The sequence below is a fragment of the Diaphorina citri genome, unplaced genomic scaffold (assembly GCF_000475195.1).
Source record: "Diaphorina citri unplaced genomic scaffold, Diaci psyllid genome assembly version 1.1 scaffold1013, whole genome shotgun sequence".
Classification (NCBI taxonomy): Eukaryota; Metazoa; Arthropoda; class Insecta; order Hemiptera; family Psyllidae; genus Diaphorina; species Diaphorina citri.
In genome coordinates, this window is record NW_007378443.1 from 43,852 (window position 1) to 60,330 (window position 16,479).

General features: G+C 39.0%; 1 protein-coding gene across 1 annotated transcript in view; it reads left to right on the forward strand.

Annotated features, from left to right (window-relative positions):
• Positions 1-16,479, forward strand: part of LOC103513721 (discoidin domain-containing receptor 2-like) — a gene marked incomplete at its 5' end in the record, with an annotated part of 60,943 nt that overhangs the window by 40,671 nt on the left and 3,793 nt on the right. The window contains 4 exons of the mRNA XM_026826846.1: positions 5,011-5,121; positions 5,716-5,923; positions 15,086-15,158; positions 15,869-15,936. Coding sequence (XP_026682647.1) covers positions 5,011-5,121; positions 5,716-5,923; positions 15,086-15,158; positions 15,869-15,936 — 460 coding nt within the window. The remainder of the gene's footprint in view (positions 1-5,010; positions 5,122-5,715; positions 5,924-15,085; positions 15,159-15,868; positions 15,937-16,479) is intronic.

The following is a 16,479-nucleotide window of genomic DNA, read 5'->3' on the forward strand; positions in this document are numbered from 1 at the left end:
AAAAAAAAACAAGCTCATAATATAATCATGGGTGATAATGACAAGCTCTAGTTCTAATTACTTACAGGGTGACTTAGAACAACAGGTGCTGCACCCCCAAGAAATGCCAGATCAAAATCTAGCAATAGAAAAATGCAAGTTATGCTTCAAAGGCCCCTTAAGCTAACAGCCTCTTGAGTTCCATTTGATTTGTATAGACTTAACAGGGCTGTTAAACTAAGAGGCTGTTGGGGGCTGAAAAGAAGGTTGGTGAAATTCTCCCTAGAGGGCCAAAATATCGATATTATACTTTATCGATATTTCGGCCCGCCAGGGTGGGTTTCACCATCCTTTTTAGCTCAAAAGGCTTTATAAGAAAAGAAAAAATATCGGTGAATTCCACCCCTAATATGGTTCATACTACGGAAACACCGACTTGTGTTTTCCAATCCACCCAGTATAGAGGTTGAGGAAACTACGTTCGTCATAATGATAATAATCGGAGGGGGGAAATGTTTTCTTAATGGATTTTTAAATTATTAATAGCGCACGGGAAAAATTAAGTCGATCGAGAATTGTCAGGGCACGTACACCTGAGGGATTTTTTATACAAGGGGAGGATTAATAAGGGATTACTGACTAGGCTGCTGCTGGTTCCCTGAGACTTGAGGGAAAAAAATCGCAGGGAGGAGGGGATGAAGGTGGAGGGAGAATACTATTCTGCTGCTATTTTCCTGAGATGTAAGGGAGAAAAGATCGATTGAAAGGGAAGAAAGTTCACGTGGATCATTAGAATGTACCTATCAAGAAAGAGGAATAATAACTAAAATGTAAACAACGATGAAAAGTACTTAATATCCACCAGAAAGAAGAATAATGACTAAAATGTAAACAGTATTGGGGTAAAAATAAGACCAAAAGAAATTGAAATATTGAAAACAGATATTGGAGGTTCGTGTCGATTCTAGAGAGAAAGGGAGAGAGAGAGAGAAAAAAGAAAGAAAGGAAAAGAGATAGAGAGGAATAGAGAGAGAGAGAGGAATAGAGAGAGAGGGAGGAGAGAAAAGGAAGAGAGGGAGGGAGAGAGAGAGACAAGTCTATCCGTATGTGGATGGGATGGGTAATATGAGAAGAGGTTTAAAAATTTGTAACTTGGCAGGGTTTCGAACCCCGCCAAGTTTCGAGCCTGCCGGCGAAAGCTGCTCTCGATTCCGAGGTGTGATGATGAAAAAGTTTTCAAGTGAAAATTTATTTATTCTTATACAGGGTGTTTGGAAATTTTCGGATAATCCCTACCGAGGAATGGACATCTATGAGTTGTACACTGAGTCACCCTGTATAAACTTCTAAACGCTCCAGCAATCTCGAGGAAATTCCTTATCACCAATGTCACTGAAATTATTATTATTATTATTATTATTATTATTATTATTATTATTATTATTATTATTATTATTATTATTATTATTACCTTTATTATTATTTAGAGAGAGAGAGGAGAAAGAGACCGAGAGAGAACGACAGAGGGAGGGAGGGAAGTTATTCCTGTAGCGGATTTATGCTGACAGAAGTTGTCATATTGAAGAAAGAGGGCAAACATTGAAGAAGAAAGAGGGGTTGATGAAGGAAAGTAGGGTATTTATGTAGATTGCAGTGCAATAGTCCAAAATAAAATGGACGCGGCACATAAGGGATCAGGAAGAGACCGCCTGTAATGTCTGTCGCATTTTGCTTTCGAAAATGGAAGCGTTGCGATTTCTCCAATGGAAATAATATTGCCTGTCGCTAAAGACTTACCAGTAATGCTAAAAAATAATTTAGTAAAAAAAAAAAAAAAGATTTAGGCTTTCAACCAATGAGATAAAAAGAAAAGTATTTAAAGAATTGGATGAAGTGTATTTAATACTGTTACGAATTACAAATATTGAATTATTGATAGGGTATAGGAGTGTCACTGGTATCAGACTTAGACATTTCCCAGGAAAGACTTAGAGAAAAGCATCTTGGAAAAAAATTCCAAGCGGAAATAAATAATTGGGTTTTTCGTATGTAAAATATGAGCAGACAGTTCTCGAGAAAACCTGACAAATAGGCTCTCCAGCAAAGACTTAGAGAAAAGCATCTTGGAAAAAATTCCAAGCGGAAATAAATAATTGGGTTTTTCGTATGTAAAATATGAGCAGACAGTTCTCGAGAAAACCTGACAAATAGGCTCTCCTTCACTACACAGGTAGGCAAGGTAGAAATTTTCTCGGAAGAAAAACGAAAAAAATATGTCTGAGAAAGCAAACGGCGGAGGAAAAGAAAGCACTTGTAATTGCTTACAAATCCTTAAGCTTTTCCTCTCATAAATCATTTGTATATGTCTGAGAAAGCAAACGGCGGAGGAAAAGAAAGCACTTGTAATTGCTTACAAATCCTTAAGCTTTTCCTCTCATAAATCATTTGAGTAATTAAAAACAAAAAGCAATATGTTGTTTTTGTAATGCTATTCTCGTCCCGGGCGAATCAAAATGAAAAATGAGAGCCTCTTGTTAGCGTTTTCTGTGTTGTTCTTGTTAAGCTTTATTAAGAGTGTATTTAAAGAAATATGTACTTTCCTACCCATTACCTACCCTTTGGAAATGTTTGTTACGGCTTGACTGCTTTTACGCCTGATACCTTCCCTTTGGAAACACTTGTTATGTCTTGACTGCTTTTACGCTTGATACGTCTGTCTTTTCAGTGAAAAAAGGGACGTTTCAGCCTCATCTTCGCAGTATTAGATTCGGCGACAAATTTCCGGCCTCAAATAAGCCTCACCCAAATTGAATGGAACCGGGCAAAGCCAGCAGCATGCGATCGCTCAGATGGTCACCCATCCGGACACCAACGCACTTGCTTAACTTTTGTACCACGCTCAACATGACTTAACTTCAATGAACCATTGAGACTCGTGAATATTTCAATGAATATTGCTAACACTATTTAAAATTGGCAGGTAATCAGTGATAGAGAGAGGCCTTGTTTTCGTGGCTTGACCTGTCGTTCACATGCCAATTGATCATCTGTTGATCACCAAAGAGGAATTAAGCAAAATGAAGATATTTTTGTCATAGCAAAAAGCTAGTTTTGTGTACTACATTTGCCGATTATATCGCCTAGTTGTTATTTCTATGTACCTACATATATCACCTATCACCATTTTCCTTCACATTAAAGTTTAATTAACGGCTTGAACGACCTGGTTTTCCAGTGTTCGAAAATCTTAGTCGAAACCAAACAAAGGTTGTTGAATTTCCAATAATCTACCCTGCTAGTGCCGCCACTGATGCCGGTGAGGTATTAAGCTTTCAGACTTTCAGAGTAATGCATTCTATCCCTGTCCTGTTGGTTGCATAGGAAATAGGGAGATTTCTACCTGAAGAGAGATACAAAAAGGTAGACAGGGCGTCTTGTTTTCGTGGCTTGACCTGTCGTTCAGAGACATGCCAATTGATCATCTGTTGATCACCAAAGAGGAATTAAGCAAAATGAAGATATTTTTTTCATAGCAAAAAGCTAGTTTTGTGTACTACATTTGCCGATTATATGGCCTAGTTATTATTTCTACGTACATATATCACCTATCACCATTTTCCTTCACGTTAAAGTTTAATTAACGGCTTGAACGACCTGGTTTTCCAGTGTTCGAAAATCTTAGTCGAAACCAAACAAAGGTTGTTGAATTTCCAATAATCTACCCTGCTAATGCCGCCACTGATGTCGGTGAGGTATTAAGCTTTCAGAGTATTCATAGTAATGCATTCTATCCCTGTCCTGTTGGTTGCATAGGAAATAGGGAGATTTCTACCTGAAGAGAGATACAAAAAGGTAGACAGGGCGGAGGTGTTTTGGAGGAGTAAATATTGCAATGGTTTCGAACAGCTTCGTTTAAACAAAGAGCTTGATTAGGATAGAGAAGAGTAACGGGGGGTTGGAGCTTCAATAAGTAATCATGTGGCTTTCCAGTTGGAAGATTGATTTGACAACCACAGGAGAAGGTTCTATTTCTAGATGAAAACTAATAACGTGCCTGAATAGTGTTCCGAAGAAATGAAAACTAAAAGCGAGAGAAAATATTAAACTTAGGAAAAGTTTTGCTGGCCTCAAACCTTGTTCCCTGAGTATTTCTTATGGGGGGACTAAAAAACGTCAATATCTCGGGAACGGTTTGGAATTTCGGGATTTTCCGATTTTTCCCAGTACCTAAAGGAGTAAATATTGCAATGGTTTCGAACAGCTCCGTTTAAACAAAGAGCTTGATTAGGATAGAGAAGAGTATGGGGGGTTGGAGCTTCAATAAGTAATCATGTGGCTTTCCAGTTGGAAGATTGATTTGACAACCACAGGAGAAGGTTCCTATTTCTAGGAAGGTTCCATTGCTTGGGAAGACATTTCAGGCATCAAAAGTTCCCGTGGGAGTTGCCCTCCCCCTTTCTGGAGAAGAATGCCACCTCGTTTGCAATCTTACAAGCCTGCTTGGATAGGGGTGGGTTGACTTTTGGAAATATGGAATGTTTTCATTTGAATCGGTATCGGAAGCTACTTATCGAGTTCCGAGAAGAACAAGTATAACTTTCAGCGAAAAGTAATTAAAATTATTTTTATTTGTTCACGGAGGGTATTGGTTGGAAATGTTGCTAAAAATAACAATTATCCTTTTCAAGACTGTGAAATTTCTCAGTGATGGAAAATTGTCATTTGATTGATTTGTGTCCTGGGAGCTCTTTCCAACAAAATTAGTGTGCATTTCTACATAAAAATGCCGTGTTGTTTTCTTCTTTGTAAGGAAACGACTTGTAAGCGCTAGTCGCTGTTTCAATTCTCGCCCGGGGCGGACTTATCCTGAACAGATAATGTTCGTTCTCGGAACGGCTGGTTTTTTTCTATCCTGTCCTCCTTCTCTCTTCGATTTCAGGACACTAAGACACCATGATTTCATTTTCCCCTATCCAATTTTTTTTTCCACTAGGTATTTCTCTTCTAACAGACAATAATTTTCCCCTCCAGGTATTCTCTCACGCTAACGTCTATCTGAGTCTGGGCGGCCGTCAGTTCTCGCTGGAACCCATTCAGTTCACCTACATGCCCGACACCATCATGGAGAAAGCTCACCACCTCGTTTGCAATCTTACAAGCCTGCTTGCTGATATTGCATGCGTTCCTGTGTTTTGATGTATCATGGGATAGGGGTGGGTTGACCTTTGGAAATATGGAATGTTTTCATTTGAATCGGTATCGGAAGCTACTTATCGAGTTCCTTCCGAGAAGAACAAATGTAACTTTTAGAGAAAAGTAATTAAAATCATTTTTATTCGTTCACGGAGGGTATGGGTTGGAAATGTTGCTAAAAATAATAATTATCCTTTTCAAGACTGTGAAATTTCTCAGTGATGGAAAATTGTCTTTTGATTGATTTGTGTCCTGGGAGCTCTTTTCAACAAAATTAGTGTCCATTTCTACATAAAAATGCCGTGTTGTTTTCTTCTTGGTAAGGAAACGACTTGTAAGCGCTAGTCGCTGTTTCAATTCTCGCCCGGGGCGGACTTATCCTGAACAGATAATGTTCGTTCTCGGAACGGCTGGATTTTTTCTATCCTGTCCTCCTTCTCTCTTCGATTTCAGGACACTAAGACACCATGATTTCATTTTCCCCCAACTTTTTTCCACTAGGTATTTCTCTTCTAACAGGACAATAATTTTCCCCTCTTTCAGGTATTCTCTCACGCCAACGTCTATCTGAGTCTGGGCGGCCGTCAGTTCTCGCTGGAACCCATTCAGTTCACCTACATGCCCGACACCATCATGGAGAAAGCTCGCAATGTCACCATCAAGCTGCACCACAAGCAGGCCAAGTATCTCAAGCTCCAGATGTACTTCTCCAACAAGTGGCTCCTGATCAGCGAAATCATGTTCCAATCTGGTGAGTCCAGGAGTCTTGTTCCTGAGAGCAACTATGTATATGATGGCTGTGCTTTTTCCTGCTGTCCCTATGATATATGAGCCATAAAAAAACCCCTGGTCAGCTCCCATGACGTAGTGGTCACTGCACTCGCCTTGCACGCGGGAGACCCGAGTTCGATTCCCGGCGGGGTCAAGAAATTTGTATCATGCAAACGATTGATTCCGTGACTGGCTCCCACTCTGCCTCGTGAGGAAAATGAGTAGCTATGACATGTGAAAGCGCATAGCGACCGGTGCCAGCATGGTAGGTAAACATTGGATGTTGGGATTATTGAGATATTGGGAAAAATCCTACAATGCTGCAGTGAGCACCAAAGTTGTGACATAATAACACAAAGAAATTGCATTTACATTTTTTTACTAAATAATATCTTGGATTAGATGGAAATTGGAATTTAATTTGCTTGCCGCACATTTATCTTACATTCTCCATTTCACTTCCACTTCGTTCTTACGGTATTTGTTGCTTCGCCTTTTTGAAAAATTGAAAATTTCGAAGGGACGGAAAATTGAACGAATTTCATTTCTGTCCAGCAGCAGCATTTCAGCTAAGGTTTCCACATCATTACGGATTAAGTATTCGGGATTTGAAAAATTGTCTTTAGATCCCTCAAACCTTTCCTTTCCCCCTCTCATCCTCTTGTTTTCTATTTAAGTGAATTTTTCCTTCTCCTTTTAAAAATGTCATCTCCTCTTAGTTTTTCCCAAGTCATTTTCCTCTTTATTCTCTCCCCCTCTCTATACCTTTCCACTTTCCATTTCTTTGAGCAGATATAAAAAAAGCTGGACCCCCCGATGGAGAATTTATTTCCAACGGAAATGGTCGTTCTGTCTGTTTTTATTTATTTTCGTAGTAGGCAAGAATTGAGAGCTTTAGAGCTAATAACTCAACTTTGTCGTATACCTGGGTTTCATTTTCTCCCCCTCTCTATACCTTTCCACTTTCCATTTCTTTGAGCAGATATAAAAAAGCTGGACCCCCCGATGGAGAATTTATTTCCAACGGAAATGGCCGTTCTGTCTGTTTTTATTTATTTTCGTAGTAGGCAAGAATTGAGAGCTTTAGAGCTAATAACTCAACTTTGTCGTATACCTGGGTTTCATAAAATGAACGTTGTGTGCTCTTGTGAAAGACAAGCACGTTTCATTCGGCCATTTTATTTGACGAAATTCTACCAACTCATTTTGGAAAAGATCAGCTTTGAAAATATGAAAGATTATTTAATCTGATTGATTACCTTAAAGAAAAGGTAAATTGCATCGTTTGGTATTTCACAGCCTGGTTTTAAAGTGTCTCATTAAATAACGGTTGACGAACAAAGGGCCCAAGTGGTCCAAGACGAGCAGAGAATTTATCATTATCCTATTTCTATTTATATTCGGGATTACTTTACCAGAAAATATTTTATTGAATATCACTTCTGGAGTTTTGCGGTAGCTCATTTTCTGCTTATTTATTTCTTGAAGTCGCTAGTCTGTCAGATCAAGGTAGGTATTGCATTTAGAGGAGCGTCAAAATTTTAGTTGCCGAACCCAATCCTGCCATAGAAATACTTTGACTGTTAGGGAAACACAACTTCTTCACTCTAATGAAATAACTTGGTTTCAGGTTACGAATGGATTGGCTGGAGAAACGAGAGCTTCCCCTATGGCAAACCAGTGGAAATGGTATTCGAATTCGACCGATATTTTGGGAAAGATCAGCTATGAGAATATAAAAGATTATTTATTCTGATTACCTTCAAGAAAAGGTAAATTGGATCGTTTGTTATTTCTGAGCCTGGATTTAAATTGTCTCATTAAATAACGGGTAAAGGGCCCAAGTGGTCCAGAAACTCAACTTAAATCTATCAATCGATACCAAGGCATTACCTTCTTGGTTTCAAAATATCAATGACATAACTTCTTGGTTTCAGGTTACGAATGGATTGGCTGGAGAAACGAGAGCTTCCCCTATGGCAAACCAGTGGAAATGGTATTCGAATTCGACCGATATTAATGTGTTTGTGCGCACACGTTTCTGCGCATATCTTTCTGCTCCTCCGCAAGCGTGCTTGCATACGGGCGCTACCTTGCGGACGAAAAAGACAACTGCCTGAAGTTTGACGTCACACACCTTTGAACTCTTTCATCAGAACGGAAAATAAAATTTGAATTTTCGACCTTTTACAGTTATTTTTTCGGAGTTTCGACCTCAGATTTGAATTTTTCACAACTTTTTACATAGGAATCGATCATTTATTAATAATTTTTACCCATTTGCAACTGCTCCATTTTATTGGTTCTAGTCGATGTCGATCCACATCGGCTGACCGTATTCTAGACGCACCTTATTAGAGAGAAATTTTTGAGTATTTTGAGAGAGAGAGAAAGAAAGACAGATAATGGAGAGGAGAGGAACAGAATTTTACTAATTTTCAACTACTTTAGTTTAATTAATTTCATTAGAAATTAAAATTCCGGGAAATGGAATAAGAGTGAGAGAGAGATAGGGAGAGGAGTAGAGTTAGAGAGAACAGTAAGTATTTGACTATTTTCGAAGCACTTAAGGTTAAATGAATTCTAGGAACTGAAATACCGCTATGATTCCAGGAAATCGCTTTCCAATGACGTCTGTCTGCTTCCCATCTCTCTCTCTCTTTCTCTTCTCTATCTCTCAAACCTATTCCTCCAACCCTTCTAATACTTCTTAAAGAGAGAGAGCTCTCAACCTCACCCTTCCCTAACCCTCTCTCGCAAGCCCCCAACTCTACTAATATTTCATATCTCTCAATATACTGTTCCTATTTCCCTCTTTGCAGCCAGTGTCTTCCATCTCACTCCCATGCCCCTACCCTAGTCTCTCTCTCTCTCTCTCTCTCTCTCCCTCCCTCCCCCCCCCCCCCCCTTCTCTCTTCCTCTCATTCTCTCTACCTCCCTTTCTCTTCCTCTCTGTCCCTCCCCCTCTGTCTTTTTCTCTCTCCCTCTGTTTTTTCTTTTTTCTTCTCCCCCCCCTCTCTCTCTCCTCTCTCTCTCTCGCTCTCTCTTTCTCTCTCTCTCCCCATTTCATTTCATGTTCATTCTTTCCGACAATCCGACACCAAGGTGCCAATAATTGTCTTTGCTTTGTTCCTCTTCTTCTTCCTCCTCCTCCTTCTCTTCTTCTTCCTCCTCCTCGTCTCCCCCTTCTTCTTCTCCTCTTCCTCCTCCTCCTCCTCCTCTTCCTTCTCCTCCTCTTCCTCCTCCTCCTTCTCTTCTATTTCTTCTTCCCACGCTTTCTCTCTCACCCTTTCTCCTCTCTCATTATTGCTCTGCATACACTTCCTATTCGTTTTTTACTTTCCTTATCCTATAGGAAGGAAAGTAATGTAATCGGGTCAAATTTTCGATGGTCAGATTTTAGTGTCATTTTTTTTTTTGCAGGTACGGTTTTGGGAAGTTATCTAGGAGAGGCTGGCCATCAGAAAAGCCCCAAAGGTCTGGGACCAAAACATGCTCAAATTTCTTTTGTATTGAATATTTTTGCCAATTTTCATCAATCTCTTCGCTTTCGTGACCATAAGACCTCAACAGTTACAGTTCCCTTTTTATCAAACCAAAAAAAAAAAAACCTTTGACTGTAGAGTACCTTTAAAAGTTTAAACCAACCTACAAATTTAGAGAAAAAAAAATTGGCTGACTCAAAACTATGAACTGACTTGTTCATTCGTGGTATAATATTTCCCCCTTTATTCAGGCCCTGACTGCCTCCTCCTAATTCGTGTCCTCCTCCCCTACACAGAATTCAGTCTTTTGTTCTAATGAGTTAATGCTACAGACATTTAATTGTATTACTTAACCTCCCCCTCTCTCTTTCTTTTTTTCTTCTCATCGTTTTCCTCCTCTTCTTTCTTTTCCTTTTCTTATTCCTCCTCCTCCTCCTCCTTCTTCTTCTTCTTCTTCTTTTTCCCCTGCCTCTCTACATTATATCCTTGATACCTCGAATCGTCCTAATGTCCTTTATCCTTTCTCTCCAGATTCCCTCTCCTCCTTTTCTCTTCTCCCCCTCTCCTCCCTTTCTCCCTTTCTCCCTCTTCCCCTTCTTCCCCTCTCATCGTACGCCACTGGCTGGAGAATCCTGGAACCCGGCATCCTGACACAACATTAATTTAACGCGAAACGTGCCTGGAATTTACAACCTTTCTTTCTTTCTTCTCTTCCTCCTTCTCCTCCACCTTCTCTTCCTCTTTCTCCTCCACCTTTTTCTTCTCCTTCTCTTCGTTCTCCTTTGCCTCCTCCTTCCTAGTCCTTCTCTCCTCTCATCCATCGTTCTCTTCTTCACCTTCTACATCTGTCTCTTCCTTGTTCTTCCTATTTTTGTTCCATATTCTTTTTTCTTGGAAAAAAGTCTTTTCTTACATTCCACTTTATGTTACTTCCCCCCTTCTCGCTCTTCCTATCTCTCTCTCTCTCTCTCTCTCTCTCTCTCTCTCTCTTTTCTCTATTTCTTGTCCTTATTCTTCAGTCTATTTTTTCTCTCTAGCATCAGTCTTTTCCTGTCTTTTTCTCTCCTTCGTGCTCTGTCTTTTCTCTGTGTCATCCTCTCTCCCTCTTTCGTTTTATCTATCCTTATAGCTTCCTCTCTTAAACACAATTAATATCGAGGGACAAGTGGTTGTGTGAACAGTGAAATTAGTTTTGCTGAAAAAGTTTCAGTCCAAGAAATATAGAATGGGAGAATTATGCATAGGTACCATATTTGACCCGTATCATATACACTCTCTTGTAAATTTATTGTAATAAGTTAATAACATTCTTTTGTAGAGTTATCTTAAAAGTATCCGCGAATTTGGGACCGACCATCTGGGCAATAGTGTACTGGTACTGCTGCCAGGCTTCACAGTTCACACAGCCTGAGTTGCTTGACGTTGAATGGAGGGTAAAACCCCCTTCACTAAAGACATTAGCAGTTATACACTGACATCAAACAGGGCCGTATCCAGGATTTTGCCGAGGGGGGGGGTCCAATTCCTCTCTTTGAATGTTACATTGTTCTTGTTCTCTTTCTCTCCCTCTACATTCTACTCCTCCTCCTCCCTCTCTCTCTCTCTCTCGTTCTCTCTTTCTCTCTCTCTCTATCTCTCCCCATTTCATTTCGTGTTCATTCGTTCCGACAATCCGACACCAAGTTGCCAATAATTGTCTTTGCTTTCCTCCTCCTCCTCGTCTCCCCCTCCTTCTCTTCTTCCTCCTCCTCCTCCTTCTCTTCTATTTCTTCTTCCCACGCTTTCTCTCTCACCCTTTCTCCTCTCTCATTATTGCTCTGCATACACTTCCGTCCAAACACTAATGGACGGGGGGGCCCTTAAATACGGCCCTGACATTAAACCTCTGCCAAACGATAGTATAAATGCCGTTTCTTCGTGTTATTATATCACAACTTTGGTACTCACTGCAGCATTGTAGGATTTTTTTTTTTTTTTTTTTTTTTTTTTTTTTTTTTAAAATTTTTAATTTTTTTTTTGCAACAACAACAACATTCCGTGATACTGCCCTCTTTGGCTCTTTGTTGGTCAGTCGGCCGGGTCTAGTTGGATTTGGCCCGCCCGATTTCAAGTATTTTAGTGACATAGTGACGGAGGTTCTACCCGCAATTCGGAGACAAGCTACCTAGCTACAAGCCTCCTCACACCTCACCCAGCCTGAATGGGACCGGGAGAAGCCAGCACAATAATCCGTTGTGGGAACTTTTGTATTCAATAGGCCATTGCCACAGGTTACCATGCTTTTTATATACCTAATTTGGAAGATACTCTATTCAGTAACTAACACTTAATGAATCGAACCACCAACCTTTGGCTTACGAGACACTAATTGTTAATCGAACCACCAACCTTTGGCTTACGAGACACTTGTTGTCAGTCGAACCACCAACCTTTGACTTACGAGACACTTGTTGTCAATCGAACCACCAACCTTTGGCTTACGAGACACTAATTGTTAATCGAACCACCAACCTTTGGCTTACGAGACACTTGTTGTCAATCGAACCACCGAGCTTTGACTTACGAGACCGCGCCCACTGCTTTTCCTCACAAATAATAATGAGGAAAAGAAGAAATAAACAAATAAATTTTAATAAGTTGAAACTTTTTCCTTTAATTAAAAGTACCAGAGAGAGAGAGGAGAGAGAGAAAGGAGACGTTTGTTCTTTATGCTATGAAAACACAGCACAAGTTATTCTCTCCTAATTATACGTTTTGTGGTATCAAAAGTGTTGCACGTTGCAAGTGCAAGTGCTGGATAAATCACCAACTTTATTGTAGCAGTTACAAAATTAGAAACAATAATTTTCTTTACTACCCATAAAATAAAGGAGACCTTGTTTAGACTGCTGGGGTAAAGGGACTTTTTAGTCTCATTCTGGCAGGACAAACAAGGTATATTCTATTCTATTCTACTTTGTACCCAACACTTTACTTTAAAGGGATTACCTAAGGTAGTATAAAGGTTACAATAAAGTAAAGTAAAGATGCTTTTATTTCTGAGTTCTGATACCTCTGTATATGTACAATAATGTACATAGATAAAGTAAATATACTTATGTATGTACTTAACTACCTACCTACCCATTCAATGAAATGGAGAAAAAATTAGCCTTTGAAATTCAATGAGTGATGAATCAGAATTAAATAACAATAATTTTGTCACTCTCTTTGTTGTAATACCTTGTATCGTGAATTTGAAATCAGACACATAAAGAATCTAAAAGTAGATTGCAAGAACAATGAGGAACAAGGGCACTGAGAACAAAATAAATTAGGATCAAATTTTACTGCATAATCTGCACAATTTGGGTAAGTAGAGCAACAACCCTACAAGCAGTTTTCAAATTTAAACCTTGACCCCATCTCTTCACACCAAAGGATTTACTTGCAAAGTGCAGAGCAAAAAGTTGCAGAGAACGAGTGCAGATTTCTAAAGATAGCTTGCAGGTTCTCTCTAAGATCCCTTAGCCTTTGAAATTCAATGAGTGATGAATCAGAATTAAATAACAATAATTTTGCCACTCTCTTTGTTGTCATACCTTGTATAGTGAATTTGAAATCAGACACGTAAAGAATCTAAAAATAGATAGCAAGAACAATGAGGAACAAGGGCACTGAGAACAAAATAAATTAGGAAAATAGCCTTTGAAATTCAATGAGTGATGAATCAGAATTAAATAACAATAATTTTGCCACTCTCTTTGTTGTAATACATTGTATCGTGAATTTGAAATCAGACACGTAAAGAATCTAAAAATAGATAGCAAGAACAATGAGGAACAAGGGCACTGAGAACAAAATAAATTAGGATCAAATTTTACTGCATAATCTGCACAATTTTGGGTAAGTAGAGCCTCAACCCTACAAGCAGTTTTCAAATTTAAACCTTGACCCCAACTCTTCACACCAGAGGATTTACTTGCAAAGTGCAGAGCAAAAAGTTGCAGAGAACGAGTGCAGATTTCTAAAGATAGCTTGCAGGTTCTCTCTAAGATCTCATTTCCCCAGCTGTAACAATTCACAAAGCTGCCTGTTAAGGTAGAAATAGGTACCTCTGTGCACTTCCAACTCTCAGTGACTCTGCTCCCTCTCAAGGTACACAAACTTTTTTTTTCCTCAAACTGAAAATTAAAGGGAAATTAAAAACTTGTGAGTGAAAAAGTACGAGGGATTAATCTTAATTAAAAAAGAAAAAGATGAAGAAAAAATCTTCATTTATTTTTGAGAGGTTTAAGATTTTTTTCCTCTGTGGTTGGTGATGGCTTTTTTTCCTTGTGATGCGTTGAGATGATAAAAGAAAGGGGAGTAGGAGAAAGTGACAAAATGCAGAAAGATGAGGAAAAGGAGGGAGAAGAGGTCGAAGAAAGGAGAAGGACAAAAATGAGAAGGAGGGAGGAGATAGAAAGAAGTCGTTTTTCAAGAGGAGAAAAGTTTCTCTAACGTCATTTTCTCTCTCTCCCTCTCTTCCCTTTTCCTCCTCCTCTTTCTTTCCTCTCTTCTTCGCAAGTATTTCTCCAGGACCTCGAAAAAAGAGCAAAAGAGAATTAAAAAATGCACGAGTGTTATTACACGTACTAATCAAGAGAAATGTGACCTGAGATCCAGGCTCGTAGCGAAGGAAAGCGAGAAATTTGGAGAAAGGTGTGAGAAAACGGAGAACATTAGGACCTTGTCACCGGGTGATTTATATTGAGAAAGAATGGTGTGAAAACAGAAATACTGTGGGAGCTATGGCCTTTTTTACAGTAAGATGTTAGATTTTTGAGTTAACCAGAGAATTTCATCGCCGCGCGCGCGCGGGGGGTTTGTAAAAATTCGGGAAATCGATTTGCCTAATATTTAACAAATAATTAAATGATTCTGAAATCGACCACAAAAACGTGTAGAAAAAATTAGAGCCTTGTCACCGGGTAATTTATATTGAGAAAGAATGGTGTGAAAACAGAAATACTGTGGGAGCTATGGCCTTTTTTACAGTAAGATATTAGATTTTTGAGTTGACCAGAGAATTTCACCGCCGCGCCGGGGGGTTTGTAAAAATTCGGGAAATCGATTTGCCTAATATCTAACAAATAGTTAAATGATTCTGAAATCGACCACAAAAACGTGTAGAAAAGGTAAAAAATCATCCAAAACGGCGCTAGACAAATCTCATCCACCATACATTTCCTACTTCCTAATGACAAGCCTGTCCACACGGAAGCCAATTTTCTTTATAAAGAGAGAGACCTCCCCTCGCATTAAAGTTTTAACGGCCTAATCTAATCAATCTAATGTGTCACTAATCTAATGTACCTCGAGACTCAAATGTGTTCTCCTACGTGTGTTGAATATTGAATGACATCGAGCTTCTAACTTCTAGCTGGGAGTTTTGGATGGCTGACGTGTGAGACGCTGAAATGTGAACAATCTTGACAGTAAAATGATATTGACATTTTGTTCAATTTTGTTTGTTTACAAATTTTTCATCTCAATATTTTGTTCAATTTTGTTTGTTTGCAATTTTCATCTTGACATTTTGTTCAATTTTGCTTGTTTACAAATTTTTCTTCCTACATTCCGTCAAAGTTTGTTAAATTTTCACAAAACTCATCATTCCTGGCTATGTGTTTCAGTGATTGTTCCCGAGGGTTTCATCCAGGACATGGATGAGGAGGAGAACTTCATTCCTGTGGAGGAGAACACCAAGTGTTCCTTCTTCTTTACAAAATTTCACCTTGACATTTTGTTAAATTTTGCTTGTTTACAAATTTTTCTTCCTACATTCCGTCCAAGTTTGTTAAATTTTCACAAAACTCATTCCTAGCTATGTGTTTCAGTGATTGTTCCCGAGGGTTTCATCCAGGACATGGATGAGGAGGAGAACTTCATTCCTGTGGAGGAGAACACCAAGGAGGATCCTCTACAACGGGATGAGTTCCACATCCATCATACCGACCATATGCATAAGAAATATACAGGTAGGTACGGGTCATAAAATTTATCTTAGGTGTAATAATAATTGGGGAACGATATTTGTAACAAGCATTTAAGTATGCTAACACAAGTAAAAATTCCTCCTTTATACAGGTACAGTTGAACCTGGATATAAGAAAATCCAGAGGACCACCCTTTTTTTTCTCATATATCCAGGTTTCCACTATATCCAGTTTCTTTTATATCGAGGTTCAGCATGAAGGGCCCTGAAAATTTTCTCTTACATCCAGGTTCGACTGTATTATATCCATAAGATTGGGAAATATTCAAGTATCTCTCATATGTAGAGCTCGTCTGCGTTGTAAGCGTTAGAGTTCGATTCCCGCCCGACGCAGGCTTTATCCTAAACAAAAATCGATCTGGAGAAAAAACCAGACAAGTTAGGCAAGTGAATTTTACTGGCGTCTTAGATGACTTACCAAGGAGGATCCTCTACAACGGGATGAGTTCCACATCCATCATACCGACCATATGCACAAGAAATATACAGGTAGGTACGGGTCATAAAATTTATCTTAGGTGTAATAATAATTGGGGAACAATATTTGTGACAAGCATTTAAGTATGCTAACACAAGTAAAAATTCCTCCTTTATACAGGTACAGTCGAACCTGGATATAGGAGAATCTAGGGGACCACCCTTTTTTTCTCTTATATCCAGGTTCGACTGTATTATATCCATAAGATTGGGAAATATTCAAGTATCTCTCATATATAGAGCTTGTCTGCGTTGTAAGCGTTAGAGTTCGATTCCCGCCCAACGCAGGCTTTATCCTAAACAAAAATCGATCTGGAGAAAAAACCAGACAAGTTAGGCAAGTGAATTTTACTGGCGTCTTAGATGACTTGGATCACAAAAGAAACGTTCGAAAAACACTGAGAACGGAATTTTTCGATAGGTCTGGGATGATATATTCCACTTTTAAAAATAGAAAGTAATTTAAGTAATAATGATTCTGTGAGACGTATAGTCCCATTAGGAGTGAAAGGGTTAAAGTCCAATTTCCCCGAGAATCAATCAGATATAATCTTT